The sequence below is a fragment of the Vanessa tameamea genome, chromosome Z (genome assembly GCF_037043105.1).
Source record: "Vanessa tameamea isolate UH-Manoa-2023 chromosome Z, ilVanTame1 primary haplotype, whole genome shotgun sequence".
NCBI lineage: Eukaryota > Metazoa > Arthropoda > Insecta > Lepidoptera > Nymphalidae > Vanessa > Vanessa tameamea.
The window spans coordinates 6,868,237-6,880,232 of record NC_087341.1 but is presented as its reverse complement, the minus strand read 5'-3'; the positions used below and the strand labels follow the sequence as shown (position 1 = coordinate 6,880,232).

Below are 11,996 nucleotides of genomic sequence, written 5' to 3'. Positions count from 1 at the left end.
ATTTAACATATAGTTTATTTTTATTTTATTAACATAGTAACATTATTGATTATAGCAAACAGTAATTATATCAAAACAACTCAGTGCCTTGAAAATTAAATTTACTTTAATAGTCAGTTTAGTATTTCAACCTTTCATTAAAAACTACCGTAAAATACAGTAAAATCTTATAAAAACATACTAAAATATCGATATTAAAAATCGAAAAGCTTCAATCTGTAATTTGCGTAAGCAGCGCCGTCCCGCGTACGATCCAGAAGTCTGAATGCATATTGGAGGGCAGCAGCACGGGCAGCACGAAGTTTGTACTGTGCCCTGTGGTGGATAGTGTGCCAGCACGCTCCGACGTCTTGTAGAGCGGCGCCTCGTAACGCGGGTCGGGCTTGGGCAGGCTCAACACCGGCTTGAACCACACCACCGGTAGAGGTGGGTTCATTTGACCTATACGAAGCATAACGTAAGTCAATTATAAAATCAGTTATACGAGAGTTCCAACAGATTGTGACTCATTACATGTAGGCACATCAGAAGGTTGCGTGTTCAAATCACGCCGGCGTCACCACTTTGTCTCTCGTTAGGCTTGTTCTTCAGGTTGTAAATGAAACGAACATTAACGTGAGGGTTGTATATTTTGCGTTTCACTGATACAGAGGTTGTGTCGCGACTGCCTAAACTTATCTATCACTATTATAAAGAAAAGTATGATGACTTATGACCTACTTTTGGGAGTGGTGCCGTGTGCAAACGTATGATGCAATTATGTGACTCATTACATGTAGGCACAAGATCAAGGAATTGAGAGATTGGAGTCGGGATAGGAGCATTCGTTTGGTATCGAGTATATGATTGCGAACTCTCACAGAACAAACAAGTCAAAAAACAAAAAACAAGTCGTCGATATGCTAGAAGGACTTAGGGATGGATGATGTCTGAAAAATAAAACCCTGCCAGCTTTAGTTGCAGTTTCAGGTGCTTCGTTTTGAGAAACCCACCTGCCATGGCAAAAGTATACCGAGAATGCAAGCGCCGCCTCAAATGTCGATCCGTCTAAGCACTATTGGAGGTATGTGACACCACCCAACACGACGACTTTGACGACAGCGAATTCGAAATGAATTGTGACTGCAGTTAAAACATGGGCCTACCTCCGGTCATTCTAAATGTCAACAAAACATTGGCTGGTACGTTGAATGCTATGAAAAATCGAACAGCGTTTTATTACGTCGATAACGTGATACCTGGTAATGCATCGATCAGTAGGTTTTTTGCGGGATCCCAGCGGCCGGCGTCAATAAACAGCCCGTGGATATTTACACCATCCTCGGGCTTTTCTAGGGAACCGAACACACTCTTCCCATCATCCTGAAACCGTTACGAATGAGCTATGAAATTTGGTACTACATGTTACAGTAGCTACGGTTTGTTAAGATTTGTTATTGATAACAAGGTGCTGCAACATTATTATCTATCGATAGCCATCCGGCTTATAAGCGTTATTGTTTCCAATGACAATAATTGCGACGAACCTTCGTCTTCTTTTTGTTATGCCGGTATACGTCCTCCTGAGAAAGGAAAAATCGTTGAGGTTCGAAGTCGAACATCAAGGCATCGATTGGTACGCGATACCGTCTTGCATAGGCTTGCAGCGCGCCCGTCAGCAGGCCCTGCGGGAAGAACAACCCCGAAACCCAACTGCTTTCCTGGGCACCATCTATTAACCATTTCTAAAAAGAAAATATATTTAAAATAATAACTCGTCACGCAGTAAATATTAATCTGTAATCAGATATTTTAATTAATATCTAATATATATTTATTAGTTATCTACAGTAAATACCAACTATATAAAATGGTATATCGATAAATGTTTATTTATGGTTTATCTTGTTTGAGACATAACACTTACGGTAAAAAGTAACTTATCGTTAGCAACGTAGACATACAATACATAGTAGTTTTATATAATTAACTCAAAAAAGATCCTTACAAAGTTCGGCTGACAGATGTTCCGTTTCCGTTAGTAATGATATATTTAAATACTCGACAAGATGTAGATTCAGTATTTTTATTGCCATTACTAGCATCTTGTTTACAATTCATCTTTTTTGCAAATAATCTTTATTGATATAAAATTATATGTATATAAATAAACAGCTTGTAAATGTCGCACAGCTCGGCTAAAGTCTCTACTTTAGAAAAGGATTATAGTTTATTCCACATATCTGCTCTAATACGGGTGGTGGAATGTGACAGATTTTCATCCAACATAATATATATGTATGTATATGTAAAAGATCATTGGTGTTTGCCCGTTAAAAAATATATATGTTTTAATTCAAGTTTATTGTATTCGTGTTTTGTAAGCAAAATAGAAAATATTATTATGTAACGCCTTCATGCGTATCAAAACCTATAAATCAATACCGATAACGGCGCACCAGGCTAGCAAATGTATCATAATATACATGTATGTATGCGTAAATGATACGCGTGATACCCGTATAAAATTGAGTTGCAAATATTAAACCCCAAAATTACATTAAATTTAATATAGAGAAAGCAAACCAATGTAAATTTATAAATATACCTCTACAAAGTCGATGCGGAGAGTCAGATCATGTATCCAACTACCGAGCGATTTGAGTGAGTTATACCCGCGACGGTGCCACATTTCGGGCACCTTGTTGTTGAGGAACGAATTAAACACCTCCTCGTACGCCTCCGACATAACAACGATACCCTGAAAAAACAATTTATTCGCATTTGTTAAAGGTTATTCATACAATCTCAGCATAATTTGAATGACAAATATTACACAAGGTGTTTTATGACGTTACCATATTGTTTGAAATGAATCGTAGACCTTAGGACTTAAGTCAATTGTGACTTTGAAATCGGCTAAGATGTACAATTGTTATATTCATTATTGTGTACTAGATATTTCAAAAAAACGATTTTTTATAGCGTAGGGACTATCAGACAGACTTTCCGCGGCACGGGAGTGTTAAGAATTCCCAAACCCGAGTTGCTACTAAAAAATCTTGAAGAACAATTCAATAACTGTTTGATGTAAGGAACAATGAACTAGTAGGTCAATTCAAAAGCACGCGGAATTTGAAATTCTAAATAGGTTTGTTTATGAATATTATAATTAAAAAATTTGTTCTTGATATGATAAAAATATTAACTTTTCATTTTATATAATTTCACAAATGTTAACATTTTCAAAATCGTAGATATGTATCGTACATAATGATATTATTGATATGACCATGACCAGTATAATGTGATCTCCCGGGACCCACGTCTCTGTTATGCAATCATACATAACTACTATTCAAATAAACAGCAGATTTTCAAAATGGCGTATGCACGTTGTACGCAGACTCAGTGTCCTTTTTTTTAATATCATCATCGATTAAATTGCAGCTGTTATGTAAGATATGAAATACGTATTGCGTAGTAACTATATTACGTAAACTATGCACCTACCTATTGAGTTTATAGAAACGACACTTCTCATGGTATTATGTATTTTGACATTTGTTCTAGACTTAATATTAAGGTATACTTAATATTATTACTACGTGCATTTTTTTGAGACTTAGTTCTCCGAGTCCTTAATATTATATAATTAGCACCTCGCATACCACATATTGTCGTTGTTATTAAGTTGATTAAAAATTCTATCCTAGAATTTACATCATGAGAGTATTCTTCAATGCGTCCTTTTAATATCGCTCAATGTTTTTTCTTTTATGGAATCTGAATACATTACATGTTTCTTTTGTTTAGATAATCGTTTCTTTTTTACTTTTTAGTGTACCTACCGACATAATAAATTAATCGAAAAATTGCTGAAAAGACGGTATACATAGTAGCATTTTTTTATAAAACATTAATGGAGAATTTCAGATGAAATAGTAAAGTGCTGTTATAGGATATAAACTTCTAGAAATGGGTGTAAGCGTTGAACCTTATAGAACTCCACAGATCCTAAAGATCTCGGGAAAGCATATGTAAATACATAAAAGTAATAGTAAATACAATAACTTTTATAATCAACGTTGCTCAGTAAACTAACTATTTATCTACCCTACCTGAACCTACCTAAACCTGCCGAAGGTTTGGCTGAAGGTGAAAATTTCTAGTACGAAATTAAACGAACTTTGACGATTACGCGCTAAAGAAGATTAAAATAAAACTAGTCAGAGCGCGATTGATTATCTAATCAAGGTAGCTTTCAAAAATAATTTCTTGAGAAGGCTAGTACCATTTATCGGTGGCGAACTTGAAAATTTTGTCTAATGACAAGTTAAATGCTTGTAGTTATTGTTGTTGGTAAATGACATATATATATATATTTTATAATTAGATCTAGAAAGAGTTTGTCTGCTAGTCTAGTTTCACCTTACTTGAGAATAACTAAACCTTGTTGTGATTTTACAAAGTGAGTTTAATCATCTCGTTGATTTTTTCTATAAAGTTACCAAAATATTATTTTATTAAAAGGCATTATAGTATTTAATTTTAATTAATATATAATTAAATCAATTGAACCGTTTAAAAACCTCGGCTTCGATTTCGATCTTGTGCTTCGGAGCTTGGGCCGATAGAGGATTAACTAGCTTCAGTTTCGGCCGAAGGTTGTGTCGAAAGCAGATTAATCGGCTTCGACGTCGGCCTAAAATCGTCTGATACTAATTATTTTTTAGCTTTAGCTCTACACAAATTATATTGTGATTATTGAGACTATTTATTGGTTTTAATGATTATATGAAACAAAATGATAGCCTGAATTTCCGTGTATATGTATTTCTATTTATACAAAAGCTTAAAATATTATGTATATATACACATGTGTCTCAGGACATACTGCTTATGACGCCAAAGCGAAAACGGTTTCTGGGGTCTATATTATGCAGTATAGACAGATATGAAAGTTTCTAGAATATTTGAATGATGTTTAAATACTGCCTACGACCTATACGTCATAAAATATAACATTGGCTAGTTCTTGGTTAGTTGTTGGCACGATATATCCCATGTAAGTACCTTTATACCGAAAACAAAAGCTTCTAGAACATTCGAATCTAAGTACGCATGCGTTAGTTATAAGGGAGAGGAAAAACAGTGATGCACCAGAATCACATCGGCACTGCGCAATTGTTTGTTATATGTACTTATATTATTTGAAGTAGGACTAGTTGCTTGTTTACGCATGCGTCAGATGCTGCAACCAGATAATATTTCTAGAACATTCGAATTCAAGGACGCATGCGTTGGAAGTAACGAGGGGTAAAAGGCAACTAAAACGCATCGGCATTGCGCAATTGCGTTATGTATGTACTTATATTGCTAGAACTAGGATACATTGATTGGATTACGCATGCGCAAGATGCTGTAACCAGGGACCGGTAACGCGTATCGCAGTTATCTATATACATGTATGATATATTTGTACTATAGTACTTTATTTATTCGAAGCGAAGTTCCTAGAAATTTCGGATGCAATTACGCATGCTCTGTATTCTGGAAGGGGTTCTAGACTGTATTGACAGATGCGTCCTGTTCGCTGTATTGATTTTGGTCAGTTCCCACCTGCAGTTGCTATGCACAGATAGATGTTTACAAAATATAGTTCCTAGACTTTTAAGTCTATAGCACGCATGCGTCGGTAGCTGGAAGTGTGGGCTAGGACGCGGCCAAGGGCGTCCGGGCATTTCTGATTGCATAACTATATGGATGCACATGTACATATAAATGTTACCCTTAACTTAGCAATTATATATGAGTTGAACATTGCTTGTAAGTACTCAGAGTAGCGATTTTGATAAGTCCAATAAATTGTTACGTTCTTTGTATTTATTCGATTGAAATTTTGTACAGCTGACAAATCGCCTGCAAGTTTCTGGCACCTTCAATGTTATGAACATTAACATACAAAAATAACCTTATGAATCTACTAGATTTTTTTTGTTGTTCTATTACAATTGGTGATGACAATCTTATATATTAATACCGTAAGCCGATCTTAGTCACAGTGATTATGGGACTATAGCTGCACGTAGAAGATCGGTTATGGTCCTATTTTGAAGAGCTTCAGCCGTAAATATGCAAAAAATTAAAGAGGATTCTTGATTGTAATTTACTAAATTGTTACGATTTAACAAATAATCAATTTTAAAGATCAGAAAAAAATTATATAAAAAAACAAACAAATGTAAAACGTGCGAACAAACGTCAGTTAACAATGAAATTAAATCAAAACAAAACCTGTCATAGGTTTGAAAAATCCTAAAAATCTGTTAAATAAACGCGAATCCGCGTTCCGCGGCAAACCTGTAGTTTTCGTTTAATATTTAAAATACGAGTTTCATTAGATAGATAAACAATTTTATCTATAACAAAAATTTTTGTAGAAAAAAATTTAAAGGTTTACGAGCGAATATATTATGAATTTCATCTATACTTAATATTATATAGAGGTAAAATTTGTTTGTTTGTTTGTAACTGGTAATCTCCAGAACGAATAATTCAATTGATCACTGGTAGGTAGCATTGTTCTTAATGCTAGACTATAAAATAATATTGATATAATTATCTTTATTATTGAATTGCACTCGTGTGAAGCAAGGACGGGTCGCTAGTCGAGAATATTATATACTCATAAAGAGAAGTAGTAAAATAACAGCCTTTAAATATCCCACTGCTTTAATATATCCACATAAATAATGCTGGATTTATATGTCGAAACCTTTACGTCTGATAAAAAGTTCTTACATCAGACGTAAGTAGGTTTACTCGCGGGCTATTTGACAAATAATTTAAAAAATATATATTTTTATAACAACAATTATATTACGCAAAAAGTTAAATTTTACAAGAAACAGCATCTTTTCATTATTTCAATTATGGTAAGGGTTATTATTTATTCCGGTTAAGGTGGAAGTCATTGGGAGAGGCCTATGTTCAGCAGTGGACGTCTTACGGCTGATTTGATGATGATGATGAAGGGTTATTTATATTGGCTCTTTTAGCACAAAGCCACAAAAACAAATTAAGCATACTTTCGTTAAGATTTACACACGTTTTCAAGCCACTCCATTTAGTCTCGTCATATAATCATGAGTAATTTAAATTTTCAATAGTTCAACATAAGATAAAATAAATGTCAATATAAATATGTAAAATAACACGTTTTACTTCTTACCTTAATAGCCTTCTGAAGTTCGTTGAGAGAGCTGTGGATGAGGGCTAAGAGCACGTTGAATCTATCCGTTTCGTGCAGCAGCACCGTGGTAAGAGAGTGCAGCTGGCCGCAGTCATCCGGCTGCATCAGTGACGGGTTGACCAGATCTTTGTCCACCTTAGTCACGACCACGGCTCGTGTCTGCTCACAGATTCGCCAAACGATTTGGTCGGGTGTATCTCCGCCTCCGGTGCCACCGGCACGAGGTTGAACATCTACTATCGTCTTGATTAATGTACTGGTCTCCTTGTGCTGAATGACAAATGTTTTTTTAATTACTCTAAATTGAACGCATAATATTGAAACGTATTACATCAGATTGCTTGTATTGATTTAGTTATGAGTATGACGGAGATAGATTTGGCGTCGTCGCTTGGAAGTTAATAATAAATAAATGGTAATTATTTGTTTCAATATATGTAGGTATCACCGTAAATGGCTAAGTCAACATGTGTGTATCAAACCTCATATGCAATATTAGCATTCTCGTGCATTCCAAACACTTCCGGATTCTCGATGACTGGTAGCGTGTCGATGTAATCACGGACATCATTCAATTTTTCGAGGCGCGGGCAATAGTAGGTGCCGGACGGAGAGTAAGTGTAGCTATCCTCGAGCGTAGGCGGCGAGAAGAATTGCTTCAGAATTGTGGTCAAGCATCTTTGGTCCCACATATCCGTTACACGACCACCATATGTTATCTGACCTTAAAATTATTTCGAAACATAAAAGTATATTTCACTTAGGGGATAGATAGATAGGGATTTGCCCGATTGAGACTCACTAGTTATATATTCTAACGCGTCCCATGGAATGTGTCCCGATGCGCAGAACATTTGTAGATTAAGCATAGCGCACTCGCGATCGCTATTGTTGAACTCATAAGTAATATTCCAACCGAGCGGACCAAACTTTTTCCTTTCTTGTATAATTGCGTGGAACATACATATCCCGAATAGCATTGTTCGCCAGTCCTGTTCCAGCACTGAAATAGATGATTATAGAACATTGTATGCTGCCTGAAATATCTTTTCGAATACCATTTTAATAACCTAAGCGGATTTGTATCGGACGTCGTGGGCGCGTAGAAAAGACGCTGCAGAGCGATCGCGCTTATTCGTGTAAGGAACGACGGAAGGAGAATTATTCAAATCGAATCAAAATAATCGTTATTGTACACCAATAAACATATACATTATCACATTCAAGAAAGATGCACAAGAGGCATAATTATCGCTAAAATCTAATTACACACATTTCGTCAGTTCTCTCAAAACTTTTATATAATGAAAAACTATAAATTAAAAATATACAGAGTCGAGCTGGCCCATTGGTCAGACTTTAATTTGCGTTTTTAATTATTTTCGTGCTCGACGGTGAAGGAAAACGTCGCGAGGAAACCGGCACGAAATATAAAATGCAATACTGCTACATAAAAATTAGTGTCCGACCGAAACTGGTTTTTACGACCGAAACCGAAACCGAATTTCGGCAACGATCTCAGTTTCGGCCGAAACCGAAACTTTCTTACAGGAGTCATGTTTAGAGGGAAAATAGAGATCTAAACATAATGATAATCAGCCTGTTTTAAGTTTTAATTTTTTTTTTGGTTATGATAAGTATGCTTGAATGGTTGTCTTAATTTGGGATAAACAATCACTGTTCTCCACACTAAAGGTTCCTATTAAATTACAAGTAGATTTATCATGGGCGTCCCAAAGCCCTTCCGCCTTTTCGGGAGACGATATTCTAGATGAACAAGATGGCTGTGATTTTTCAGAATGTCAGTTTTCACTTATTGTATAACTAACATCGTCCGTGTAAATCCTCAAATCGTTTTCTATTTCTAAGGTGGCAATGTCAACTTCATCAGAATTCAGATATGTGCTTCTAAATGTTGGATCCAGTAATGTTGCGGTTATTAGAACAGGATGTCCTTTGACATATGCAAATCGTCGATTCATTGATTCATGCAACCGTGTTTTCATGTTTTTCATTATTTCGCTTTCATTTTCGTCTCTAGTTTGCAGCTTCCTATTTAATAGTGATATCAAAGGAATTGCAAGGGAAATGCATGCGTTATCATTATGGCAGATCAAGTGTAGCTTCATAAAAAAACTTAAGTACCTCAGTAAGATTCTTTATAATATCCCAACTCACAACAAACAAAGCGCATTGCGAACACATGCAAGTCACGACATGAGTAGACAATTACCGCTCCGATCATGACCGAACAAAGCGCGGCAACTCCCGGACGCAGTTTCGGTTTCGGTCGCAGTTTCGGCAAGTTTACCGCCGAAACCGAAACTAAAACGAAACTCATTTTTTTGCCGAAACTCAACCGAAACCGAAACCGAACTTTCGGTTGGACATTAATAAAAATACATAAATGAACAGTTAAAAATAAGTTTATATACAACAAGACAATACCATTATTTTCGAAGAAATCTTCTTCGATCTCTATGAGAGCTCTCTTCACATTTGCTTTGAGACCTTTAGGTGGTTCATTGGTGACTTTAACAGAATTCTGAAGTACAGACACTGGAAACTTTGGTGTTGGCATAGAACTTAAATATAGTCGGAAATCCGTATGCAGATTTGATTGGTCGCTGCTCATGTTAGCCACTATTACTTCAAGGCTGAGCATCCATGATGCCGCTAAGTGACAATTCTATTAAAAATGGTAATTTTGTTAACAAGTCAATCATAATACTTTTATTATTACTAGACACTTGCAAATATGTATTTACTCAAGTAATTTGGTTTATAAACTGTTTGTCACCTGCAAGAAAACCCAGTCTCCTTTAGGTTTAGCGTTATTAATCAATTTTTCAGCAACAGGACCTTGTCCTTGCCCCAGAGATATAGAGTGAACACGGTCTCTTACGCCCATTTCAGTTGCAAACTTCTGGAAAGCTCCAAACGGATCCGAACCAGTACTCAGCACAAATACTAAAGGTATTGTACAAGATGTGTCAGCGTATCTAAAAATATCAAACAAATTACAGGAAGCAAGAATTGTTTCACTTTTAATTTACTCTTTGTTATTATAACGAGAAATAATAAGTGGTTAAAAATACGATTTTTAATAGATTGAGGAGCCCGAGCCTAGTGACATAAGAGTCGTGAATCCTGTCCCTTTTAGATTTTTTCATTCCTACCGCTGAAATATATAGATATATTAGTAATTTCCTAAAAATAACTTTGTACTGACAAAGAGATAGTACAAGAGTCATAATATATTCAGAGTTTTTGAAACTTTTTAGTAATTGTTATTTTTGTGTTTTATAATATTTAAACCATCCGTCCACTCAAGTTATATCATGATGAGATGTTTTTTTTGAACCTTTTACTATTATATTATTACTGAAGTCAGTCTAGAATAGTTTTTTGTACTTTAGTCCGAGTAAAATAGACAATAATGGCCAAAAATGTAAACATAGGAAACAATTTTGTTAAGATTTTTATTCTTGTTGTTGTTGACTTGTTTGTAAACAGTTATGTTTAATTTCTTTTTTAACCTTATATTATAAGTATTTGCCAGCTTGTTCATTATTTTCAACCTGTAAATATGTAGGTTCAACGACATACATCGCATGACGTGGGCGCGCTTTTTATTATATTCGATTTTTAAAATGGTTTTATATATCTCAGGAATTTTTTGATTGACGTGGGTTCGGTAAGTATTTGTAATAATAATAATCGTATATTATAATTATCGTTAATGCAAATGTACTAACCGGACTTCGAGAAAAAGTATTTCTTAAAAAAGTCCATTAATTGTTGAAACAATGATATGTAATGTGATGATAAGTTAAATTTTCTAGATTTGTTAATAGTGTATCGTCAGCAAATAATACGACAGCATATACAAATTATATTGCATAAATGTGGGCGGAGGGATGTTAGCGGTTGGGGTGCACCTTCCCATTCACGTTGCCATGCATCCTGCACCCTGCACAACCCCAACACCCCCCACCGAAGCAATGTGGTAGACTCGACGAATACAGAACTCAGTTCTCTCGCTGTACCGACCGAAAAGGGTTGGTACGGCAAGAGACTCAATAATACACTTAGCTCAGACAACTGACATCAATGTGTCAGGAGGTATGCTCATTAAGACCGAAATTTATGTAAAGGATATTTAAAATACTAGATTATTCTAAAATAGTTTCAGTATGATCAACCTTCTTTGTCTTACATTTAAATGGTTAGCCCATTCATAAGGTTATGAATAGATGTTCGTGCATATGTGCATGATAAATTCTTGTAAAAACAAGATTAATTTATATTTTGTATGATGACACCAACACTTAACATATTAGTCTGTATACTCGTAATGAATATCATAGACAATTCACGATCTCGTCAATGATATCGCGTTAATTATATGTAAATTTTATTTATTTGTCTAGACTATTTTTAAAAAGGGAATAGAGTTTTTTTTTTAATTATTGCATTTATTGTTTTTGTTTATGTTTTCCATTTCAAGAAAGTTAATTAGTCATTAATACGAGGTTTATTCTTATTATGTCTATCAAATCCAAATCAAAGTATGTATCAAGTAGTATTTAATTAATTGTACTTATATGAACCTCGTCGATTCAAAACTAAATAATTGTTTTGTTAGCGACTCCTAATTTGGTTATTTCTTGTTCAATAATTAAATACATCAAACCATTACGAATAAAAGTTATAATATACAAAATGTGTCTTAAATACTAACACACTGGGACACAAATCT

General features: G+C 34.9%; 1 protein-coding gene across 1 annotated transcript in view; it reads right to left on the bottom strand.

Annotated features, from left to right (window-relative positions):
* Positions 1 to 137: 137 nt before the first annotated feature.
* Positions 138 to 11,996, bottom strand: part of Dhc16f (Dynein heavy chain at 16F) — a 49,649-nt gene continuing 37,790 nt past the window's right edge. Inside the window, exons 60-68 of the mRNA XM_064220423.1 lie at positions 10,035 to 10,236; positions 9,683 to 9,923; positions 8,037 to 8,237; positions 7,717 to 7,958; positions 7,214 to 7,504; positions 2,588 to 2,740; positions 1,527 to 1,724; positions 1,239 to 1,362; positions 138 to 441 (exon numbers count right to left, since the gene is read on the bottom strand). Coding sequence (XP_064076493.1) covers positions 212 to 441; positions 1,239 to 1,362; positions 1,527 to 1,724; positions 2,588 to 2,740; positions 7,214 to 7,504; positions 7,717 to 7,958; positions 8,037 to 8,237; positions 9,683 to 9,923; positions 10,035 to 10,236 — 1,882 coding nt within the window. The 3' untranslated portion in view covers positions 138 to 211. The remainder of the gene's footprint in view (positions 442 to 1,238; positions 1,363 to 1,526; positions 1,725 to 2,587; positions 2,741 to 7,213; positions 7,505 to 7,716; positions 7,959 to 8,036; positions 8,238 to 9,682; positions 9,924 to 10,034; positions 10,237 to 11,996) is intronic.